General features: G+C 32.4%; 1 protein-coding gene across 1 annotated transcript; it reads left to right on the forward strand.

Annotated features, from left to right (window-relative positions):
- The first annotated feature begins 6,030 nt into the window (after nt 1–6,030).
- Nucleotides 6,031–26,501, forward strand: LOC123667904 (ornithine decarboxylase antizyme). The gene is given in 8 exon segments (XM_045601737.1): nt 6,031–6,270; nt 20,743–20,844; nt 21,425–21,431; nt 21,433–21,529; nt 22,399–22,517; nt 23,183–23,278; nt 25,424–25,536; nt 25,726–26,501. Coding segments are annotated over 8 exon segments (789 nt in total). The 5' UTR covers nt 6,031–6,169; the 3' UTR covers nt 25,880–26,501.
- Nucleotides 26,502–27,793: the final 1,292 nt, after the last annotated feature.

Genomic DNA, 27,793 nt, shown 5'->3' on the forward strand with positions numbered 1-27,793 from the left:
GATGAAATCTATCTCGTTCCTCGTCACAGTATCGGGGCTTTGCCATGTCCACCTCCTTTGGGGCTTCTTCTGAAAAAATGAGTTCATCAAGAAGAGCCCCTCCGATTCGAGGAAGTTGACAAGCGTCTGCCCCCTGTGATTCCTGTGCCCCAATCCGTGTGGTCCGATGCTCGATCCGTCGCGGCCTTGTACTCCCACTTTAGCGTTGAAGTCTCCCATAACAACGCTATAGAAGGTCGAAGTAGTGCCATGTATGGCCCTTGTAATATCTTAAGTACAAGGTACGCTACCCGGGTCGACACACTACTGACTTCCACAACGTTGTTAGTGAGAGTCTTGTGAACCAGAAAACCGACGCCACCTTGGGAAAGCCCATCACCTTCACGGAAGTAGAACAAGTGCCCGGAGTCCAGGATCATCGTGTCCTCTCCCTCTCTTCGGACTTCAGACAACCCCAGTATGCTCCACTTAATGTGACTAAGTTCTACCTCAAGTTCGGTGAGGTGATGGTCCAACCGTAGCGTGCGTCCATTATACGTAGCCAGGAATATTTTTCTATGGCAGCCTCCCGTACCCCGGTGATTCTTAGCACCCTCTACCCCGCCGTTACCACGGCCGCTGCCGTAGACGGGAATAGTGGGGCTGCCGGGAACTGAGGGCCTTATTTTTAGGTTCGAACTCATGGGGGTTTTTGCCCATAGTCACCACGCTGGGCAGGCGGGTTGGTGACCGCAGGGCTGACTTTGTCGCACCGAAGACGCTGCTGCCCGTCCTCGGTCTGTGCATTTAAAAAGCCAGCAGTTGGATTTGGAAAAATGAAAGCCATCAACAACGATTGGCAGAGAGGCATCATATAGAAGCCCCAGTCATATAGAAGTACCAGCAATGAATAGAAAGAGAAATTTAAAATTTATTTCATTTAATTGTAAATCTCTGAAAAGATCTTTAGATGGAATAAGGGATCTTTGTAACAAAGCGAACATCATAACTCTGCAAGAGACGTGGCTCTTTCCTCATAAGTTGTCAGAGCTAGAGGGGATTAATAAGGAATTTGGCAGCACGGGAAAACGTTTATATGTCTACTGATTGTCCCGATAACCTGCATACTTTCACTCAGTGTTTAAGTTCAATCAGTGCAATTATTGAAGAAAACAGTGATTGTTCGGTAGTTTATATGTTGGGTGACTTCAAAGCATATCCTAATGAACTATTTTGTAGACATTTATTGGAATTTTTTGATGATCAGACGTGGACTTGTGTGGAACTTAATCTTATGAAAGCTGATGACACATATAATTTTATTAGTGAGGCCCATGGTTGTGTGAGGAGGTTGGATCATTGCGTTGTCTCGAATGCAGCATTGTCCACAATAGTTAATGTACAAGTGGAGTAGTACCTACAGTATGGCTACGGAACTACTAAAGAATATAGCCACCGCCTCTCTTCCTGTGGGTGTCGTAAGAGGCGACTAAGGGATAACACAGTTCCGCTACCACCTTGGAACTTAAAGAGACTATGGGCAAAACACACGAGTTCACGCCATTTTTGACTTGAACCTGTGGAGGCCTATGTCCAGTAGTGGACTGCAATAGGCTGATGTGATGAAGCCAAGTCTCGGTTAAGGCAATGATATCATAATCACAATTAAGAACTCGATTTCTTACATTAGTCAGACTCAAACGAAGACCTCGGACACTTTGATAGTAAAAAGTGATCGAATCGAATCTTATAAAATAAAGTACCCAAATCGGCCATGAACTATTTTTAGAACTAGGAAAGATTGACAAGTGATTCCGGATTTTGTATTAACTTGGACTCTGATGTTTTAGACTTTCGCATAATATTTATTTAATTGATTATATTTAAGACTACATACTTTGTATTTTTTATCGATATAAGATGGTTTTTTTCGTTTGAGAGCAATCACAATTATATAAAATAAAAGTCTATGCGCGCGAAATTATACTAGGCGCAATGGAACCTACATTCTTGCACCAAAAATTCGCGAAACAAACTCAAGCTGAATCTAGGTAGGTACTTACTACTACAGTTGCCCTTAAATCAGGAGCGAACCCTCAACGAGGGGTTCCTCTTCTATAGTTTGGCTAATAATTTGTTGTTAATAATTACATTTTTGTTTATGAAAGTAATACGAGTAAATTAATAACATACCAAAAATAAGTAAGTACATAAATCTTTTAACAACTCACTTTCAATAATAAAGCATATCACTGAGGTAGGGCACAGCAGAAATTTCCTGCTCAAAATATGGAGCAGCCCGACTGGGGTAGTACCTCGACCTTACAGAAGATCACAGCAAAATAATACTGTTTTCAAACAGTATTATGTTCCTGTTGGTGAGTAAGGTGACCAGAGCTCCTGGGGGGATTGGGGATTGGGTCGGCAACGCGCTTGCGATGCTTGTGATGTTGCAGGTGTCTATAAGCGGTAATCGCTTATCATTAGGTGAGCCGTACGCTTGTTTGCCGACCTAGTGACATAAAAAAAATCTTTTCGTAACGTAATTAATTTTATTATTTGTATTAGACAACGGTTTTGTGATTGTCTTGCTCTTTGGCATAGGCCTCCCCAAGTGTTCTCCACAACGATCGATCTCTTGCTATGACATTCATAATTAAAACTAAAATAAAGTATTTCAATTATTTTTCTTTTTTATTTTTGTATAAGATGAGATAATAATAATGGAAAAAAACAATCGAATGAGCTGGTGTAAACAGAGAGTGACGTCACGGTGTGATTTGCGCATGCGCGACGTTGAAGTTTAACACGGGGTGGAAAGTTCAAGCAAATTTCATTTTTGACTTTTTCTACGTGTTCTTCGTAACGGATGAGTGTATCGAGTAACACTTGGTTAATGATTTTTATTATAAAACTGGTAGTTTAATATAACACACGTAGGATTCCGAAATATAATTTTAAAATAAGTAATGAGAGGCTTATTGTCAATGATACTACAGTTTTCTTAGGGATAAATTTGGATTCAAACCTTCAGTTGAATTCCCATTTGTCATCCTTGAATGGTAGACTCAGCTCCACAGCATTCGCAGTTAGAAAAGTACGACCACTGACCGACGTTGCTACTGTACGTTTAATATATTTTGATACTTCCACAGTGTTCGTAGTTTCCATAGTGAGTCCTACGGTCTGTTACTTTTGGGTAATGATATAGATATTGAGACTGTATTTATTTTACAAAAAGGGCTATTTGCGACATTTACGATCCTGAAACTCGAGTCTCCCTATGAGATGCTTTTCATAAGGTAGACATATTAACTATTGAGTCGTTATAAATATCGCTGTATTTCATACAAGATATTACTAGTTTTCTAATAAAATTGTTTATAAATTCTTTTCAAAAGAGTAACTGCGGAATTTCTTGCCGAGTCCTCTCTGCAGAATTTACATTCAAAATCAATGGTAGCTTCACTTTTAAAAATAATAATCACTTCAAAATTTTAACTTGTAAAATGTCAAATCGAAAGTGCTTTTGAAGCATATTTAATAAAAAATACTATGGAATAAAGTTATTTTTGATTATGATATTGATTTTGTAAGGTCGAGATACTTCCCCAATTGGGCTGCTCCAGGCTTTGAGCAGGAGATGTCCTGCTATGCCTTACCCCAGAAAACCTACCTATTACCTTACCCCTACCTAATGCCGATACTGGTACATTACACATATATTATTTGTGCTTAGGAGTTGTTCATAAAGTATGTATATAAAAATTATGTTTACTCGCAACTTTAATTGGTAATCATTACATCACCGTTTATAATAGGAATGAAATAATGTTACAATCTTTAGTTATAGACTTAGCTACAAAGTTAAATTAACTAATTACACTGATGTCTTATGTAACCTACAATTAATATATTAACAATAAATTAAAATTAACTAAACTACTTCGATATAAATTCAGTAGGTCTATACATGTGTATAAGTCATAGTCAGGTTTTTAATCTACCTCACCAGTACCGGTTTTAGTACTATCAGCGCCCTGGGCAAGATTTCAAGGGCTCCCCCTGATTGCAATTCAATCCTACATAAAAAAAACAAAGGATGTAATTACATAACTGTTCAGTAAAATCAGCTCTCTATATCCAGTATTTATATCGGCGGACTCTTTTCTTCTCTCACCGTGGTTTTCAGCAATTTAATTTTCGACTTACATTATCCAGTATTCATTCAACAGTTATCTAATCTACCTACCTATCAGAGTCAGAACCGTGGCAACCCCTTATATCCAGCGCCCTGGGCGTTCACCCTACCGCGCCCTACCCTAACGCCGCTACCGCACCTCATAATCATGTTGTTTAAGATTACCTACATGAATTTTATTATCATTTGGCAATAACGAATACACTATAACGAGTACACTATATCAGTAATCTGTATATTATTTTAAATAACAAAGTTAAACCGTAAATCGTAATTTAAACCAATTTCATAGTACTTGCTCGTTCAAAATTATCATTGCGATAAATTGCTAAGTTTTTTTTTGGAAATTATTCGTAATATTGCCTATCGCGTATTCGAGATTTTGAATTAATGCTAAAATAAAACAACCCGTGTGGTCCCACCCCAAACGCTCCCTAAAGACGGAGGGGTGATGCTACATTTATATATTGTTATATAGCACCCGACTGCAGTATTAGTCGAACACACTCTTCCAAGCCTGAATGTCGTTATATATCAAATATCATACCAGCGAAAACAAGAAAAGTGTAAAATTGTTTCATGTGCGAATATACAAGAAAACCAACAATAAACGAGTAATTTTATGTGTTTCTTTGAGTGCAGTGTAAATCAAAGTGAAGTTATGACGTTACATGCCTTACCGGCAACCAGTTACATGATACAAGAACAAAGGTTTAAAAGTATTGAATCAGCAACGAATAGTATGCCATCTTTAGTTTTTCGGAATCGGTAAGTTTATAATTTAATCAATAGAAGTATAAATCGATAATTTGGACTGCGGCGTGGTAGCTACGCAACACTATCGATCCGTTTGACGTATTGTGACGTAACGGCTACGTTTTGTTGTTGTTTTAAAATTTATCCCCAATAGGGAAAGGCAAAGGACTATAATCCATACAGCCGCTACGTTTTGTTTTGACTAACGAATTGATATATTGTTTGTACATTTGCACTTTCATTTTTTAAAAGTATCTTTTATTTTATCTATGTATGTTATTTATTTTAGTTGGTTTTTTATTAATTAATTTTTTTCTTACAAAAATATACAGTTGTTTCATTAAAATTAAAGTGCATTAATTGTATTAGTATAACGACAGCAATATTTTTATTAAAAAAAAAAAAAATTAATGAAAATTTTTGTAATTGTTTACCTACTGTTATTTTTTGCTTGTAAAAAAAATTTAGTTTTTTTTTATATAGTAATTATCAAACTAAGGAATAAATATTAAGAATAATTGTCAATAAAGAATATTCTTATATTATATTGCAGTTTGTTGATGTTGTTTTCTTATAATTGCAATCAAATTTATTATTTATTTCATTTAAATTCTTTATTGTACAATAAATACACTAATACAAGTGTGCACAAAAGGCCGGCTTAACGCTTATGCATTTTCTACCAGCCAACCTTGGTATGTGCAAGAAAGTATAGTGTGTAGGTGTACAACAAAAAAAATATATAATATAATATAACATTACATATAATAACATAATACCAATAATATAATATAATGAATTATAATACAATACAACAAAATATAACATAATAAAAAAGTAAAATAAAAAAAAAGTAATTATTTTAATAAATATATTTTAACTATTTATACTCATATAATTTAAATTTTTGTGAAAAAAGGAACGCATAAAGAGTAACGTCACGTTTCCGGCGGCCATTATGGGTAAACATTATAATCCAGCTAGCTGAAAATGTAATCACGTCAGTTATTCATTACGTATAAATAGGGTAACTTTTACTTTTTGTTGTATAATTATTTTTATGACACTTGTAGTTTGTCAATTGACTTCAAATATATATATAAATAAATTCCACAATCACTCAGCCATTGTGAAAGTACATTTCGCTGATATCTGCTGCGCAATTCCGCGATCAACGGCACGACCGTGTTTTTGTTTCAACGTTTTGCAACGGCTTAACTACGATTCGACAAGATGACCAAGTTGATACAACAATTAAGTTTTAGTAGTAGTAATTACTACGACGTTGCTGGCATTGTTGTAGAACCAGAAGCTGCTAAAGTGAAGACCTATCAGTGAGTACTAAATTATTTATATATTGTTTGTGTTATATAAGATTATCTTTTTTTTTTAAATTACAATCATACAAAATCTAACCGGTGTCCTTGATCAAATGTGATACGTCATCATCGAACCATTATGCTGTTTGGTATGTTCGTTACTAAACAAAAAAAAGGTAATAGGTTAAAGCAGAACGTGCATCATCATCATTTTATTGACCTTTTTTAATAATCTTTTAATCATCTATATTCATGTCATATATAAATTAACTATATAAAATAAGTACCTACCCATTCAATATTCTAACGCCATGTTTATGCAACGTTTGAGTTCTAGGTACTAGATATTAATGACCTAAATGCGTTCAACGTGATCAATTGCACGTTTAATTTTATTGCTTTTGAAACATTACAAGAGGCAGTTACAGTCGGCTCATCAGTAAAATACTATTTATATTTTTACACTACCTACAGATACAGTATTACTCATACGTTTGAAGATAGTAACAGATTGTGTAGTACAATTTAGATTGGCTATTTCATTTCTTATATACAAAACGAGTTTTTGTCGCATCTAAATTTCTGTGAATTCTATATACCTAGTCGAAATGATAACAAATTAATTACGCCATATTGTCTCTATTATATGGATAAATATTATACACATCTATATTAGGATTTTAAACATATTTATGATAAATAGCTCGGAATGTTTCTATATTGTTGCAAGGAATTGTAAGACAAAAGATTATTTATTATTATTATTATACATATTGAAATGTTAGTTACATACAAAGATGTTTGTTTGTTAACCTAGAAAAAACTATGAAACAAACGTTTTGGCTTTTTTAGCTATTTTTCATAACCCTAGGTGATAATGGTGTCTATGTCCACATGGTAGAACAATATTGGCCAGGTCAGCTAATATTATATAAATATTCGATAAGTATATTTGGATACTAGCGGGACTCCAGCAGTAATTTAGCACGACTAGCGTGATTGACACTAAGTACAGTTTCAAATCTATTGTGGTTCTGTTTCCATAATTTAATCACGCTGAATACCCCTAGAGTGTTCTTTAGAAGTCGGAGACGCGAGGGAGTGCAGCTCCAAGAGCAAGGGCAAAGGGGCTGCACCTTCTGAAGCGTCAGAACGAAATTATGCTGTTGAACGGCCTAATTTTGAGGTTAGGTCTATGGAATTTCTTTTATTTTTCAAGAAGTACCAGTCATGTTCCATAGCTTTATTGGCTAAAGCACCAACACGGTGAGTCGGAGATGCAGGTTCGATCCCTGCTGGAATGGATTTTTGATGTGATATTAAAAAATGTTTAGAATTCCCTAATGTGTGGGTAATACAAAAATAAATAATAATGACCTCCTTCAGTTGGATAAATGTAATGTTGAATAATCAATCGCAATTATGTCCAGAGCACTTGAAATTGACACCTAACTACTTATTGTGTTTTAGGTATTTCTTGTTTCTAAGGAGACCTAAACATGTGTAAAATTGTACATTACGTAAAGACAAAGTAATTACTTTATCTATAAATAGTTATGGTCATTAAGAATGATTTTATATAAATTTTTATCAAAGTAATGTGGTATAATAACAAAACAATAATTATCACTAGATAATTATATATACAATGGAATTTTTAAATTAAACATATGTTATTGATTATTGTTAAATTAAATAATCATTGGGAACTATTCTGGTGATGACTAACGATAACTATATGTGATATGTATAAAAGTTATTATGTACAGTTTGTTTCCATTAAAATAAATAAATAAATTATCTGTTTCAAACATGCTATTGTTAATATCAGATTTGTGATAGTATGATAGGACTTCAGATGTGTAGATTTGCATTTAAAATGTTAATGTACCTTACCTTGGTTTCACAAATGTGAAAATTAACACTTCTAAAAACCTGTTTCAACAGTTGTGGATAACACTACTCGACAGATAACGGTATTCAACATATAAAAGTTTATATATCAAATTCCAATTTTATTTATGGGATATTTTTATTTGCAATGTATATCTAAAAGTTGTATTTTATTGATATAGGAAAAATATGTCTTACGAGGTCATCTGTAAATTACATCACACGAGTTTTACGGTTTTATGACCCCTTCCATGACCATGTAACACTTTGTGGACCCTACCTACTACTACCTTAAGAGCTTCAGAAAGAAAACCTCGTGTATGTTTCAGTGTTAACTAAATCAACGGTCTGTGAATGGTTTGCTATCATCATTTTATACCTTAAGGGCTTAAGGTTTAACATAATTTATGGATGGCCCCTAATGACTTATTCTACCTCCTGCTGTTGAATTCTATTCATAGCTTATGTGCAAGATAAAGTTTATCCGCTGAAACTGGTCCTAAATGTAAAAATTAAGTTAATTTATTGTAGGTATCTTCTGTATATATGTGGTTTAACATGTTTATTGCTCCATTCCATATTGTCGTAGCATGTTATTTCGTTGCCTATACTTTCCTTTACAAATATGCTACCTAATATACCTACATATTATTTTTATTTCTAGTAGTCCCAAATAAAAATAATATTATTAATGAGTGAAATTCGCGTGAACAGAAAATTTGTACTGTGTGGCTACGGTACTAAAGAATTTAGCCACCCCCTCTCTTCCCGTGGGTGTCGTAAGAGGCGACTAAGGGATAAACACAGTTCCGCTACCACATTGGAACTTAAAAAGCCGACCGGGGGCGGGATAACCATCCAACTCCTAGCTTTGAAATACACAGACCGAAGACGGGCAGCAGCGTCTTCGGTGCGACAAAGCCAGCACTGCAGTCACCAACCCACCTGCCCAGAGTTCACGCTATTTTTGGCGTAAACTTATGGAGGCCTATGTCCAGCAGTGGACTGTGATAGGCTGTAATGATGATGATGATAAAATTTTTATTCTAGAAAATATACTTTCATAGTTATATTGTGATATTGTTATTTACAAAGACTTCAAACATATAATTATATGATTAAATATAATTTATGTTGATGAAATCTAAAAAAATATTTTTAATTGAAAATGCACCTACAGGTTTAAAGAATAAATTTAATACCTAATGACATTACGAAGCCTGTTGAAAATGCAAAAATTGGGTTGTGTATTATTTTTCTGGCATAAATACTGAGTTGGCAGCTATAAATGGGTATATTATTATATATTGTTATATTTTATTTTAGTTATTTTTACCCACGTGTTTAATAAAGCTTACATAAAAATGAATGTTATGCCATTGCGAATATGATGGATGACATAGGGTTGCCTACTAAGTCTGGTTTTAATGCCGGTTGCTGAATAACATATTATAGCTTGGGCAGGAATTTTCCAATCAACCCTTTCGCGATTTATCTTTAATTAATATCTAAAGAAAATATTTAACTTTTAGCTATTAAGCAAAAGGGAGAAGATCACGTCTAGTTCGGATCTTAGATTATTAGTATTTGCTTAGTTACAAAATCAATTATTAAAATTACTTTTAAAGTCTATGAATATCTATTTACGAGGGTTCTTTTAATGTCAATGATAAAAATTCTATTACATTAAGGATTTTCGATTTGACAGCTTTTTTTCTATGGAAACTTTATTAGTAATTTCTAGAATAAAAGCAATGAAGACAGATATCATAGACACGTCAAACTTATCAAGCTAATTTAAGTCTTATGACGTAAATATTAAAGTCATTTATCATCTGTAAATAAACTCGTCATAGTATTTTATTTGGTTCAATTAATTTATTGACCTTGCATTGAGTTTTAAAACGTATAAGTTTTTGTTATACGTGTTTAAACGCACACATGTATGGGTCAGGATTAAATGTGTGTGTGTGTATGTATGTGTTACACGATAATTTATTGTGTTGCAATTTCTTTTGTTCATAAAATATGATGATTCAATTTAAGATAAACAGAAAGTTTTAAGGTAAATATAATGAAGAAGAATAGAAATGATGTTAGTTTATATCTATGTATATAATGATTTAATCGTGACAAAGTATGAAAACAGGTATTTTTGTGTATTTCCTTGTTTCATACCTTGTTTCTACTTTATTTCATTTTACGCACTCGGTCCAAAAAATATATAGGTATTATTATCTTTTATCTACAACACATATTCTAACATCTAACAATACATATTTTCCTATTATTTTGTTTTGTTTTCCTATTATTATTATTTGCTGTTCACTGGTTCAATTAAATTCATTGGGGCGGATTTTCGACAAGATATTTGCGTAAATATATTTATGGTCTTGGTATATCCTTGTGGTATCCTTCGGTGGGACAAAGCCAATACAGTACTGCGGTCACCAACCCACCTGCCCAGCGTGGTGACTATGGGCAAAACACATGAGTTCACGTTATTTTTGGCGTAAACTTGTGGAGGCCTATGTCCAGCAGTGGACTGTATAGGCTGTAATGATGTAATGATATCCTTGTGGTTCTCCCACCGTGCCAGAGAGAGCAGTCGGTCCTGGTTCCTATCATAGATGCCTGCTAGCAATCGTTACACATACTAGGGAAATTCTCTGCCAACCTGCAGTGTTGCAACGCGCTGGATAGAAATTTTTCCCAGTAGTGGTATGTGTACAAGCTGATCAGTTTAATTTATACATTTGTAAAACTTATTTTTTTAATGGTCGCCGGTTTGAAAATCTTAACAAGTCTTTCTATAGGTGATATACATTATTATTCATTGTGTAATCTAGGCGTTTTGTATTTGTGTCATGCTTCCGGACCTCCCGAAGGATCTTATTGAAAGTGATGCTTTTATCTCTTACAGTGTGATGGCCTACTTTGCTTATTCAGTGTATCTATGCTAAATATGTAGCCGAGGCATTTATGTGTGACGCTAATCCGAGCATCTACTGGGTCATTTAAAACATATTTCAGTGTTAGAAATACCTGTTTGAAAGAACATTTTATTTGTTTAGAATCTACATATACACATAATTCATCACACATGACCTAAGGTGGAGAACTTAATGATTGTTAAAACAAGACTTAGACCTAACAGCTAGCTAATATAGGTGACCTTTTTTTATAAAAAATATAAGACAAAAAACTACTTTTTGTTTAATTTTATTTCTGTACTGCTGTTTTTTTTTTCCTTTTTTTTCTACGTAAAAGTGTTTGTTTATATTTATGCAAGAAGTAATAAATAAATGAAAAATAAAAAGCAAAATAAAAATGTGCAAAAGTACTGAATCGATTTTAATGAAATTTTGCACAGATATGTAACTGTCCAAATTAAATATAGGCTATATTTTATTACAATTAATGACTGCGATATTTTTATTGCAAAACAAAAAAAATGTGGCATTAAGAAGTTCGCCAAGTCAGCTGGTAATGTTATAAAACATTAAGGTACAATTATTAATGTAGATAGTATGTATGAAATCTTGGGTATAACCGCGCTAGCCGTCAAGTTTTTTTTACCTTTATTTTTAGTTATATGTACACCTACCTTTATCTGCGTAGGCAGACATTGACGTCAATTGCTTCTGTTTTATAACCTATGTAAGTGTAGGGGGACATTCTTCTATCTCTTGCGAATAACGCCTACTTTACTCAGATTTTCTAAAAGTATAAATGTAGTACAAACTCAAACTGGCGATAATCGTTACCAGCTTTTTTAGCATAAAAAAACCTGTATATAATAGTAAAACCTTTTTCATTATTATCTACTTTTTTAATATTGCCAACGTAGCCAAACGAATATGACGTGTAATTTTAACCGATTTCAAAAAAAGATTGTAGTAATTTTGATGTGCTTTACTTTTAGTAATGTTGGTACTTCGTATTACTTGTTGTCTGTTTTTTTTTTCGTTTGCGCGCTAACTCCATTATTTTGAAGTAGGTTAAAAATGTGATGAACATTCCATTTTTGAAATCCTCGTGACGTACGAACGTGTCTCACGTGACTCACTAACGATTATCTGTGGAATGATACAATTTTACATTTAGGGTTCTTTAATATCTAGTGCTCTGTAAATGTATCTATATTTGATTGACTCAATATATCCCTGACTACGCGACTTCGTTCGCATAAAAATTTTCTTATTTTAAACAGACTTCAAAAAAGGAGGGTGTTCTTAATACACTGTATTTTTGTGATACGTTATATTTTGTACTTGTGTACCGATTTTGATTATTCTTTTTTTAAGCAAAAGCTGGTGCTTGATATGTTTCCATTTAATTTATTCCAAGTTTGAAGAATAGTTTTTGAGCTATCTCTATTGATCTAATGAGTATTTAATTGATTTTTTTTATTCAATTACCTACTTTATATTCCTTATCGATGTAAAATACAACAAGAGCAAACAATTATTTCATATGTCATGATAGCAAAAGGAATAAATTTTACTTATTCTTGTTAATATGTTAAAATAAACAAAGTTACGTCAGTGTTTGTAGAATCTTAACACCTTAATATAGTACCAAATAACTTTATCGTGACCCTGGTTAAATTTTATTTTATTCAGTTTGATAAAAGCGAGAGGCATTAAATTAAACGATTTAAACTGCGTGTCATTTATAAGCTGCATACAAATAATCTGTCACATAGAAGTTGAATTAAGTTCAATTGTAAACCTATCTTGTGACTAAACTACTGGTTCTTATATGACTGTTTCCAAAATATAATTTGTTTTACATATATTTTTATTTGAAAGAACTTCTTTAGTCATACTTGACTTGGGGAGTAAGATGGTGAATGCGTGACGAGAGCGTTACGAAAAGTGTGATCGGGTGAGGCGAACGGAAGTAGAGGGAGATATAAGGGAGCTAAAGAAGTTTTACTTTAGTCGTATGGTCTTAAGCAAATTCTTTTTTTTTTTTTATTATAAGTCTTATTCTTCTATACCCTATTTATGAGATATTTCCATACAATGTGAATCTAAAAGTTAGTGTATTCATTGAGGAGAACACATTCTAATGGACTATTTTATTATATTTCCTGAGGTTAAACTATTTGTTACTTATGTGCAGGATAAACTATCCGCAACCAGTGAAACCAGCCCTTAATGTCTTTCATTTGTTATCTGTATAAGCTTCATTATCTTGTTTTGATGTGTACTTATATTGAATAGTAAAATGATTTGTACATAATCACTAAGATTTACTTTATCATTGCTACAGATAACATACGTTTGCTCTATGAATGAGTATTTGTCTATGGTTTAATATGTAATTAAATTGTGTTTTATGATGTCTGTGTTTCTAGAGTTTTCTGTTTATTGCCGTATTAAAACGTGTTGATAATTAGATTAAATTTAACTGTGCTAATTTACATAATTATAATAACTTATTCTAGACATTGAATATATTTTCTAATGATAATTGTTGTCAACTATAATGTGGTTGACAAAAAATAATTTCTATTTAAAAAAATAATCTCTTTTTTATGGAACTTAGCATATTATACAGTTTATACCTAAAACTGTTCATAGATTTTGCTTTTAAAACGTCTCATAAAACGAAGCAACATTACAAAAAATCGCTTTTATATTCCAAATAAATTAACAAAAATTTAAGATTTCTCTTTCTTTTATAATTTAATTTATAAATATAGAAAATAATTTTTGACGCAAGTTTAAAATAACACCTCAATTTCACATTTAAATATTTTGAAATATTCACCAGTGAGTTTTCTGTCTGGCTGTATGAAAAATGTCTTTGACCACGCTTCAGTCGCGAATTTAAAAATAAACGTAAACACGTCTCGTGCCAATACGATCACGTTGTTTGTTTTGTCGCCTTTTTTTTATTATCTACGCCATCTTGAAATGTAAATGGCGGTTTGTAAACAGTTGATTTTTTATCGTGATCAAATACGGATCAGATTCTATTGATAAAAAAGAGAAATTGTTGTTTAAATTTGATGGAATTTTTGATGTATAAAATTATTAATCAATTCAAATATTACTAATGTAAAAACGTTTGGTATTTATCAGGTGTGGATTGATCTTATTTCTCTACTAGTCTTTAATTCAGAAGTTCACTTTTTTAATATCCCTTGTAATGACATTGCAAATATAGACCTGAAAAGAGCCCCAAAGTTAGTGTTGCTAACACTGAATAACATAAATTAGTATATATTATAATTATGATTCAATTTTATTCGATACACATATAATGCAATAAAGATATATCTTTTTATATCGTTTATCGCCGAGCAATTTAGTCAGTACGGAAAATTTCTTATCTTTGCTAAAGAGGGCACAAAAGTTTGTACGTTTGTTTATATTTTATTGCCATTTAGAGCAAAGGGCAAGTATCTTCTTATTAGTATTGAATTTGAGCTAAAACACATAATTGCTAAAATTATGAACGACAAAATAAAAATAAAGATATTTATAGTTTGCTGTTACTTTGTCGTACAAGGCAATATGTTAAATCAGGTCTAATAGAGTCGCTTTGTCTAAATTGAGTGCCTAGATATCATGAAGTGAAATGAATTGAATACAACACGACGTTGATCGATGAAATTTGGACTGTTGGTATATCGATAATATCGACTTTTTAAGGGGTGAATCATTCAAATAGAAATCCCTGAATTAAATAGAAGACCCCCTACATAGCCTGACGTCATACTTTTTGCAATTTTTTTACACGAATAAATTCTTATTAAATTCAAACATCAGTTTCGACATTATTTTATTACCCTAGCTTATAGACGCCTGCAATGCGAGAAGCATTGCAAGTGCGTTGCCGACCCTATCCCCAATCCCCCTTGAACTCTGGTCACCTTACGTTACGTACTCACCAACAGGCACACAACACTGCTTGGAAACAGTATTATTTAACTGTGGTCTTCTGTTAGGTCGACGTACAGTACCCGAGTCGGGCTGATCCATATTTTGAGCAGGAAATTTTGTGCCCTACCTCAGTTTAACTGAGTTGGATACAAAGGAGAAATATTAAATGAAATACCATTTTGAAATTGTATATAACAAATAAGTCAAAAAAATAATTAGCATTTTTAATTTTGTAGCTTCTGCCTCCACTGAATAGTAAATTGAACTTAGTAATATGTTTAATTTGTCATTTATAAGGAAAACCCAAAGTTAGTACACAAAGGTAGCGATTATATTATGCAGTTATCCGCATTGCGGTTACGACTTTGAATTACAAATTTTCCCTTTGAATCGAACATGCTAATGTTCAATCTCATTTATATACGTTCTTTGATCTTTGATAGCATCTTTCATATTGAAATTTTATCAGCGTAGTGATTTGATTCCCATGTAGGTAATATTAGGACATGCTTATTTGAATCTCCATTCCAACGACGTTCTAAGCCGAGGTGCGATCTCGCTAGGAGACATCCTTAGGACGAGCGTCTCCCCCAAGCCCTCTCAAAAGGCTCACATCTTCCTTCGCGGCCGGTGTCTATAGCACCCGGCCCCTCTCACCGATGACGCTGTAAGGGTCAGTAGGGCCAACAGTAACAAACATTTCGAAAAAAAGCTCATTTAAAAAAAATAGGTGCAAAATTACTAAGAAATAATAATAATAATAATAATAATAATCATCATCATCATCATTATTATTTCAGCCTATCACAGTCCACTGCTGGACATAGGCTTCCACAAGTTCATGCCAAAAATAGCGCGAACTCGTGTGTTTTGCCCATAGTCACCACGCTGGGCAGGCGGGTCGCACCGAAGACGCTGCTGCCCGTCTTCGGCTTTAGAAGTTCCAAGGTGGTAGTGGAACTGTGTTATCCCTTAGTCGCCTCTTACGACACCCAAGGGAAGAGAGGGGGTAGCTATATTCTTTACTACCGTAGCCACACTGGATTATTTTTATAAATAGACTATTCAGTGACAAAAAGAAATTTTTAAAATAATTTGATTGTATCTATTTGAGATAAAACCGATTTAATCCCCCCCCCCCCCCCCAGTTTCAAATACTTGTAGGACATACGAATTTTATCCATGGCATGAGCGTTTGTGCATGTGTATTGAGGGTGTTTTCCGAGCCCTAACACGGGAATCACATCCTAATAGGGGACGTGTTAAAATTAAACCGTTTCATTTTGTAATATTAGGTATATTGATATATCAACAAAATAAAAATAAAGATAAAATGTAATAACATTGTACAACGCGATGTTTAAAAATATCTCAAGAGAAAGTATGACGTGCTTGGCAAAGTGTTGCATTCATTATCTGGCAAATGTTTGTGTTGCTATATACGTTTTATTAGGTATAATAAGGTATGTCTAATTACACATAATTATGATATAATTGTTTTGTAAATATTACACGAGAGGATTTGGCTGTAATTTTGCTTGGAAAGTTTATTTATTTGACATATTAAATAAAACGTATTATGTACTAAATATGTAACTATGGGCAAAACACATGAGTTCACGCTATTTTTGGCGTAAACTTATGGAGGCCTATGTCCAGCAGTGGACTGTGATAGGCTGTAATGATGATGATGATGATGATGATGATGATGTACTAAACATATAATATATAATTACTAGCCGACCCGTACCCACGTTTATTATTTACGTTTATTGGGCGTTAATTATTATTTTTGTGATGCAAATATGTAGTAAAGTTACCATCTTGCTCCCATTTCTCCGACTTGATTTACATATTACTTATTTTTCACTGAATATTTTGTCCAATGACAATAAAACATAGCCTATATCACTCTTGAATACTGTAGCTTTCTGTTAGTGAAAGAATTTTCATGATCGGATCAGTATTTGCGAAGATTACCCCCTACATACAAACAAAGTTCGAAACTTTACCTCTTTATAATATTAGTATAGTATTATTGCTTTTACCCGTAGATATATTTAATTAGGTAAATATTTGATAATATTGATTATAAGATAAATGAATTAATATTTGATAATAAGATAAATGAAGTCTGTTATGTCGTTGTCAATATATATACGGATTAATTTATAATAGATATATTAATACGTGAAGCAAAAACTTTGTACCCCTTTTTACGAAAATTGCTTATACATATGTTTAAAAATATATACCACACACACTACCATATTGACAAACACACGCTTATACTCTTGTTTATTATTACGAGTAAAAGTACTCTTGTTTATTATTACGAGTAAAAGTGGTCTTTGACAACATGTCGAATTTCGACCACTAGGCGACAACTAGTATTTGTAGATACTATATTACATAAAGTTTACAAATTATTATGAGACAGTGTATAGGCTTCCGCACAGTAATTGAAATTAGTAGTAACAAAAATAGTAAGTCGTTAAGAGGACAAACCTGGTGGCTAAAATACCTCTAGAATTGTACCTTAGTTCAATCAAATCATACTTCTAATATTTTGTAATTTAGGGTTGTTAAAATATCCAATAGATTACATCTCCTGTTCATTATCATACGCACACATCTGTGAAGAGACACATCGAGTTTTTGTTACCAGTTTATTATTATTTTTTGTATGGAATTGTAGGAAAATGGGACCAGTTTCCATCTCTTTGCCTGGTTTCTTTCTAGAATTCTCCACCCCTTTAATCCAATGCGTTTGTTCCTTTGTAAAAGTTATTGGTCGCTATGCGGCGTCACGTGTGACATAATAAATTTTGTACTGTCACATTTTTGTTTACTTTAATATGCATACATATAATATTTTTCGGTAGAAATATTAGTATATGATTTAATTACAAAGAACAGTTTGTTTATTTGTTACGTGCATGTAACGTGCAATAGTCTAGCGATAGCAATTGTTGAACTATTGCAGTTAAATTGCAATCCAAATGTAACAGCCGTTTGTAACATTTTACAGTTATCGTTATAATATTAATCAGGTATTTTTTTTATTAATTTAAAGGTAATTGAAGTAAATAGCATGAAGTTATTTAAATATATATGATGCGGAATTATCGCAAACTGCTATTTTAAAGGCACCCGGATCGTCTGGTGATTATTTATACATATGGAAAATGTTTTTTTTTTTTTTTTTAATTTTGGCATGGTATTTAGTCCAAGATCGTTTTCGTTTTATTCCAAAGTTATTTGTAATGTTTTGTCTTTTACGTTGTTAGCTTCTATTTTTAATATTTGGCAAAGATCTTGATACGGACCGAAGCGGTGTTTACGAATCAGTATCATTTATGAATCACTATCGTACGGACGTTACAAAAATAATTTAATTTTTTTTAAATATATATATATATAAAGAAGTTGATAATCATAATATGCTGTATAGGATATACAGCATAAGAATAATCTGTAAAAAGATAACGTTCCAAATTCGAATGAAAATTAGCTTATAATTTCTTTTTATAAAAATTAATAACATTCCATTTTTGTGATATTTGTGAGGTAGTTAAGTATTTGAAATAAGAATTTTTTTTTTCTTATTTGTATAAAGAAGACTTGAAAAATGGTCATCAAACTGATCTGGTAAGAGTCGTGTTTGTTTACATGTCAATATTATATGCAAAAGCCTGTTTTATCTGTTTATCTTTTTAGAGGTTGATAAATTTGAACTATATATATTAATACACTAAGGTTTAAGATGTTTGCCTCCCCTTTTAGAAAAAACTTCACAGTTACTCCACACAAATTATATATCATTTTATAGATAATTGCTTGCTTTACCGGCACCCCAACTAAAAAAAAAAAAAATATTGTTTTTGTTTTTGTAAATTGATTGATTATTAAAGTTATATACCTATATGAGGGATCAAAATGATTGACGGTCGGTAAAAGTTTTGTTTAATTTCAAATCAACTCGCGTACTTTGCAACTTTTTTATAATTTTGTAAAGTGATAATTGTTATACTTATTTAGTGCGAATTATTCGCACGGATATAGCAAGTATGATTTAATCGTATGAGATAGTTAGTAGGCAAATGCAATAATTACATGCAAAGGAATGATTCCGTAAGGCCGTATAATGTTTGTATATACTTTTTAGATAAATTATATGTTGTCATACTCGTAGTAACCATGTATTTAGTGTACATAAAATGTACATAATAGACAATATGTTTATCTATTATGTACGTTGTTAGACTCGTAGACGTTTATTTATCGTTATTTGTCTGTTATTAATTATAGCTCAATATATTATTGTTTATAAATTCTCTTCATAAATAGTATTTCTGGCACATTAAAGAGTTTTCAATCGACTACATAGTTGCTGAAATTGTATAATCATTACTTACAATTTATACAGATAAAAATAGAAAGCAAAGAGCCTGTTCAGCAGGAGGTGCGTGAGGTCCTTATAGTCTGTAATTTTATTTTCTTTAGATTTATAGGCAGTTTGCGCTTTTCCTGTTTGTTTGCATTTCATTTTTATATTTTTATGCGATAGATTTGTATTAAATAGTAATGTGAATGTTACAATTAAAATAAAATTTAATCTGTTAAACAATATTCCTCTATTACAAATAGCACAGATACCTTATAAATTCTTTTTTCGAAATATAATTTTCATTAATGTGGTGTAATTAATATTTATATCTACCAACATAAAAAAATAGCTTTTTTGTACATAGACAGGTTGATAATTTGATACTATAACTTTATAAGGCTTCCTACATACACAGAACTTTTAAAAAAAGTTGCATTGGCGTGATTTAATTTTTTTTAATTCATTTTAAGTGACGCAATTGAAGGTTATCAATTCGACCTGTTGTTTTTTAATGTGTATAGAATAGAATAGAATATACTTTATTGCACACCACTCGGAATTTTTTTTAATGTGTAGTGTGTGTGTAAATCACGTGAACCTTTTTAGATGGTAGTTAATTGAATGATAATTTTGATCCTGATTTAAATAATTATTTTATACGTGTTGAATATATTATTTGAAAAATGTTGTATTTGAAATTAAAAAAAAAAAGCTGATAAAATATCAATTGTTTCTTGAGACCGTTTATGTTTTTACCTTTTTTGCTAGGTTTTATTTTTTGTAATATATATATTTTTAATTTCGTATAAACATTCAGTTTACATAATATTTCGTGAACTAGCTTTTTGTCACATTTTATTATATAGGAATAGGTTTCTACATTTGTTTGGTTTTTGGTTCTTCCTCCATTTTGGTGTAAAGATAATATAAATCTACAAATATTGCATACTTATCACAGATAATTTTAATCGTGTTTTGACCTCACTGGAGGTCGTTGAAGTCATTTTTATATATAATAGAAGGAGTCATTTATATACAAATATATGCTTCCTTCATTGCCATTTAAATATATTTATAATTTATAAAATGTGCAGATATATTATTGTCATGTAAAAAATAACTGGGTATTTTCCTGTTTTTTTTTTTTACATTTAGATTATTTTAATTTGAAGAAAATATAAATTTATGTTTCATATGATGATGGCGATGTATGCGATATTAAATCTAGAATATAGACAATAATTGACAGTGGATATATAGAATAAAATGTATGATTTATATAGTAATGAAGTATTTTGTCCGCAGTGGTGACGGCGCGTCCCTGAACGCGGCCGGCAGCAAGCGCACCGCTTTGTCGGCGTCCGACGCCGAGTGTTTCTCGCTCTGCCTGGGCGCCGGGCCTCTGTGGTACGAATATTGCTCTACTGTAATTAAGGAAATCTTAGTGTGGAACGTCCTCCGGCTCGCAGGACCGACGATATACTTAAGATTGCTGTCGGAGGCTGGATGAGGATCGCGGAAAACCAGGATGTTTAGCTCGTGTTGGAGGAGGTCTTTGACGAGTGTTCACTGCGATAAGCCGAAGTGTGAACTAAGTCGTTTCATACATTGTTAAATGATTTCATTCATGATTAACAATTAAACTGTCTAACAATTAAACTGTCAAACATCCTGTATAGCTGGAATAGACACTTAAGCACTCAAAAGTTTTTTATGAGAAAATTTTTGTAGAAACCTTACATAATCCAAGATCTGATGAAAATTTTTTCATCTGTGTTGTAATTAAAAAATTCAACTACTTTAAAAATTCTAGCTTTGGACATTGAAGTGCTATTTCAAGTGTTATTGCACGTACAACCTTATCTACCACCAATTCAAGATTACAAAATAAACATGAGCAATTATGACGTTTTATATTGTATAAACAGGATACTACTATTATTTACTAAGTTTGTAATATTTTCATAGAAATTGTTTCTATTACCAGGTGGTCCTGATGTCCCTGCTCACGGCTCGGCACCGCCCGGAGGGGTGAGCAGCGGGGCCTCGAGCCCCGCGACACCGTCCACCCCCACACACGACGACAACAACCGTGAGTTACACACTACTTAACTGTAAAACAATACATTAAACTAATTACACACACAGCCATACGCAAACATACAACAATTAAGATATCCGACAAACGTTTGAAGTTGTTGACGCGACTTTTAACAAGTTTTCTCAAAGGTCACCAGTTGCAGTAACTAAAGCTGTTAAAACTACAGTTTCTGGGCTTTTTAAAAGTTTTTATTAATTATATTGACGCAACATTGGTTGCCAAAAGATTCCATAAAGATCGCTAGTTGTATAAACTTAAGTGGCCGAGATTAAAGGTGCTGTGATTTTTTTCGCGAACATTACAACCAAGTTGACGTAACATTGTGCAAGTTTTCCCAACGGTTGCTATTTGCGGTAACCTAAGATGCGAATATTACAGTTGCTGAAATTTGATTTTCTATGACAAATCATCCAGATTTTTGTTATATTAACCTTTAGGTGAAATTTTTCACTTGGTTGATGGTGTGAAAATTAAATTTATTTATACTATAAAAATTGTTATCACTGGTCATATATTATGTTATTATTTATATAATCATTATCTAAGTACCGTCTGTGGTATTATCAGTTTATTTATAAGTTATTGACACACATTTGTACAGGTTCATTCGATGTATATAGATTAATGTTAAAGGAATATATACTGCTTATATAATATATAGGTACTATACTTATAATTCCTTTCTACATAGAGATTCCCAGTAGTGGAAAGTTACAGACTGATCCGTCGTGTCGTTTTAATGTTAATGTATTACAATTGCGTTTTTGCTGGTGATTTGATGTAGATGAGTAATCCTCCGGGCCGTTGAGTGTGAGGCGTTTATTATTATTATTTATATACATATAATTTCCTTTTCTCAGGTGACTTGTTGAGCGCCCTGCTATGGGCCAGCGCGAGCTCTCTAAGCAGCAGCGCGGAGAGTCTATCAGGGGACTCAGTGCAAACCCACCTGGCTTTGCACCTCGAACAGAGGGAAGCGGTAAGTATTGAGTATTACTCGGTCTGCTTCAGAGTAGTCAAAAGAAATAACTTCTTAAAAGGGGTCGTCTATTAATCATTTGAGACTCGAAGGGGAGGGGGGTAAATTATGCAACCTTGATGGCCTGTAAAATTTTATACCACGATGCTAAATGTTCCAAAATTTGATCAGATTATACCTGATAAATATAATTATGCCTGTATTTAAAAGTAAAATACTCGTGATTATTGTTTGGGTAGTCTAAAACCTCACAACATATCACCTGAGGGAGGGTAGGGGACTAAAATGTTGCTAAGAAACATAACCTAATCAACAGATAACACCGAACATGTAATTTATTTATCTACCCTCCAATTTGTTGGTTGGAGGATTGCAATTATTTTTATATAGACTATTTCTATTCATCTTAACAATATAGTGACACGTCGCTGTCTCAGCCACGCCCCTTGACCAATTAAATCCTAGTAAATCAAAACTCCCGTCTGAGGAGCTAACTTCAACTGGTCCATTTGATCAGGACTCTAATTTGCTTAGATTTAATTAGTCAAGGGACGTGGCTAAACTAAATGACATCCTGACTCTTGTTTATACGAATAGAATACAGTTTTACAGAATAAATTAAACATACAAGATATAGCTTGTAATCATTTAAAAATATTTTCCAGGTCATAAGCAAGATCTTGGAGCGTAAAGACAAACAGCCAGTCAAAATCGAGTTTAAGATCTTTCTAACGGAGAACACGGTTACACGCTGGGAAGCGGTAAGTTGATTGATTACATTACGTCTAAAATCATAAAAAAATATCGAACAAAATTAATTTGAATCATAGAATCATAGAATTAGTTAAAGAACATTATTTATTATGCAGTAATGTCCAAAAATAAATAAATTAAATTAAAAATATGCGTTACAAAAAAAAAATGATGTTTTTCCTTTAGTAGAAACAAATTATATTTTGTTTGACAATTAGTAATATCCATCGTACGTGTCGTTTTAGTCTTATTTTTCTGTATTATGAAGGTATGTAATGCTAAAAAAAAATATTAAAATCGTTACAGTATTTTCATACTTTATCAATCACTAACATATTACTCTTCCTATACAATATACTATTATTATAGCTAAAATATACTCTATACTATTATTATAGCTATAATATACTCTATACTCATAATACAATCTGTTATCAGTCAACGAGTCAATGACCCAGTTACTAACTACATATAATGATGATGATAGATGACGTTTTAGAATTTACATATCTAGGACTAGTATATTTTCATACCGCACAAAAGATTTATGACTTATTACTCGATTATTTTAATATAAGAATTATAGACTTAACTGTGGTAGGTGGGTGGTAATTCGGTATGCGGGTGGGTTCAGTAGAAAATTCTAGGTATGGAAAATTACTATGGGGTAATTAAACTTATCTAACGGCCGAACCCAATATTCAGTCTATCTCTGGTTATGTCCTACTAGAGACAGAAATATCTATCTATCATTCATTTTACTGACCCAATAAACTTGTCGACGATAGGCAATCTTATCCTTCAAAGCTATCTATCGACGAGAGGGAGGATAGCTTACCAGAGATAACAGTTCGTATGAAAATGACAGTTTAAGCGTCCCAATATTAATACAGTTCTATCTGTCAGTAACGTTGGCTATCTTTAGTAACAACAATATCCGATCTATAGTTTTCGGGGGATAACTAAGATTTATTAATTGTAAAAGTATTTTCTTTGTTTAAAATAAAATTAATTTCGAGTGAAAAATAATGGCAGACTCAAGTTCAAGTAGCAGTTCAAGTGATATTGCTCTTTTGCAACAATTAATTGAATAAAAATAATAAGTTTCTTGTGAAATAATACTTACTTTACTCATCTTGTGAATAAAACAAACAATTTGGTATCGGTTGGGTCGCAAATTATACAAATTCAAACGAAACGACGATACAATAAAGCGTAATGGCCTCGTTGCGTCTTGTCGTGTCGTGTTAAAACGTTCCGTTACTAGATTTACTGTGCATTCCATATTAAAATAATATCATTTATTCTAAATTAAAAAGTTGTGTAAAAATTAATTTGTCCATATTTTTATAAAACAAGATTACTTTAATATGAATAAAATTTGTATGACAAATTTAAATACTACAAAACATCTATGTAACATAACTGAGGCCGTCTGTGACGCTGCGTCTGTAGATAGACGCTGGTCTATCTACAGCTAACTGGAGATAGTAGTCCCCTATGCGAATTATTGGGACAACTACAAAGGATAGATAGTTAGTTATTAGCAGTCGATGATAACTACCTATCTCTATCTTTAGATTGAATATTGGGTTCGGCCGTATATGAGCCTGTGATGGTTTAATTCTTGGTTGATGGGCCTTCCCTCCCTTGATCCTGGGATAATAGGGTATCTTTTTTAAACATTTGCATTTTATTGTTAGTTAAAAAAAAACAAATTACATTATATATAATTAGTAACTGAAAAATCCGTCTGTGTTGGACCATGTGCGGAGTCCTGAAATGTCAATATAACAAAAACTGGCTTGCAGATAAGCTATAAATAATGACAATAAATGTTTCCCTACTAATAAGGCTCTTTTAGTTTTTGTGGTATTAACTAAACCGACCGTCGGTTTTGTGTCCTCTTCATACTGTAAGGATAAACAAAGAGCGTGGTTTATATGTAAAATATAATAATTACTATGTTTTTTATGGGTAATTTTATTTTCCTGATATTTCAGCACTGCAATAGATCGTTAGTAGTAGGCCAATGAATTCAGAATGGTTGTTTTTGACAAGAATTATAGTATTACAATTACAGCCTTCTTCAAGTCGTCATAATGGAACGTGTGTGTATTTCATTTATTTAATCATCTAATATGTAATTACAGGTTTTAAAAGGTGGTACCATCTACCTCCGTTTACCGGGAGTCTTGCAGTCGGGGAGTAAGGAGAGCTTCATACTTCTGCTCGACTTTGCCGAGGAGAGGCTTGGCTGTACCAAGTGAGAATTTTTTTTATACAGCTAGGTCGGTAAATTAGCGTATGGCTCACCTGATGGTGAGTGGTTACAGTAGCCTATAAACACCATTGCCTGCAACAACAGAAGCATTCCAAGCGCGTTGCCGACCTGCTGCACTTTGCCACTGATATAAGCAATTCAATAATTAACTTATTTAATTTTTTATTACAGCTGTATCATCTGTATTCTCAAGAATCGTTCGGACCGAGCCACACTCCTCCGCACGTTTATGTTCATGGGTTTTCAACTTTTGCCCCCCACTTCACCTCTGATGCAGGAGATAAACAATCCTGAATACGTTTTCTTGCACTACAATATGCAGTAACTGTCCTTGGTGTTGCCAGATACCACCTACCATCCTAGTAAAAAATATCAATGTCGCTAGGTAAAGAAATTACTTTGTCAATAAAATAACACCGTTTTGATTAGTTTTAGGTATCGCCAAGGACGGTTTTTTGACAGCTTTTTTCGATTAAAAAAAAAGTGTAACTTAAGTATAATTTTTTCGTAATTTTCCTAGTAGAATGTAGAATTTTAAGCTGTCATTGAATAAACAGTATTCGAAGAGCACTTTCTCGTTTAATATCGCATCGGGCTTGCATAGTGGTAAGGCGCCAACAAGTCTAGTTTTTTAGGTACCCTATTTAGTATATTCTTATTATTATTATTATTATTATTAGGTAATGCTCGAGTTTCTTTTGATTCCTTCAACTAGGTAGATTTATTTCGAGAACATCTGTCACCGTTAAAGAAGTCAAAGGGAATTTGAGTTTGTAGTTTTTACGTTCTATGGTAACAAATTTAAATATTAAATGATAAATTTCTATTAAAATTTGTAAGTGTAGAAGTTATTTTCTTTGTTAATTGTACTATCGGATATACGTCGTCGTGTTTATTCATCCGCTCCGGGGGTAGAGGAAAATAAACTAAAATTAAAAAAAAAAAAACAAAAAAAAAATATATAAAAAACCGAAAAATAATTAAAAAAAAAAGTTTGTTATATATACAGTTCCAATCCACATAGACACCGATGTTTTTTACACGCGTCTCTGGTTACATTTTTAACTTTTTTTCATATTTATAAGCTACATTAAAAAGTAGCAAAGACGCAGAGTGCACATCCATTTATATAACACCTCCACTAAAAAAGTCAAATTTCACTTTCGGACGAAACGTTGAAACTGGCGAAATTAGAAGAAAATTCTACCATTCGTTAGTAACCAGCGTAAAATACACGTTTATAATAAGTACCTAGAATAGATATTTTGTGTTTTTTATTTCATACTATATAATTGCATTACTTAATTATAAATTGTGTACAGCTTTATGTTGTGTATTTAAAATAACATCAAGATTAAAAACTTTTTTGTCAAAACTTTTTTTTTCAGTTCGATTTTGTAATTAAAAAAATTATATACATCCTTATTACTGTGTTATTTTTATTTCTCGATAAATATAATTTCAATATCAGTATTAAATACTTTTCTGTTTATATTTTAAATTCATAACATAGAGCTTAGTGAGTATTTCTCCAGCTCACATATTTCTAAGCAGCGGTCCCCAAACAGTATTTGGTTGACAAAGTATTACTTAATTTGGGGCTCTGTCTATAGTTTAGTTATAAGTTTATGTAATAATGGACGAATAATTAAAAATAATCTTAACCATTGCTTGTTTTATTTATACATATATAAACCTTTAGAATACATTAAATATTTTAAATTATTTTTGGTTGTTGATCTCATATGAAAAATTAAAAAAAAAAACCGAGTGTGCTTAAGACCACACAACTGAAGTACAAAACCACAATCTTCACTAACATATCTCCCTCTCAATTTCCGGTCGCCTCGCCCGATCACACTTTTTGTAACACTCTCACGCATTCACCAGCTTATTTCCCAAGTCAAGCATCCGTAAAAAAAATTTACTTCAAAAAAATAGACGAAATTGTGAAATTACAAAAAAGCGAACAAATAATTGCAAATTGCCGGCTGTCTATCAACGTAACTTGTGAGAATTATTGCCATAAATTTGCCATTCAGAATCTAATTATCGACCATTCGGTAAACAAGAATATTAGCAATAAAATAGTTATGGCTACTGATTTGTTCGTTCCGTTAAATTTTAATGGAGAAGTTTAATAAGTAAATAGCAAGCAATCTGCAATAATAATTATGTTACTTTAATACTACAGTAGTCGGCAGATATTGATTGCACAATAACTGCGTGATTATCGCGG

The sequence above is a fragment of the Melitaea cinxia genome, chromosome 29 (assembly GCF_905220565.1).
Source record: "Melitaea cinxia chromosome 29, ilMelCinx1.1, whole genome shotgun sequence".
In the NCBI taxonomy this organism is placed as follows: Eukaryota; Metazoa; Arthropoda; class Insecta; order Lepidoptera; family Nymphalidae; genus Melitaea; species Melitaea cinxia.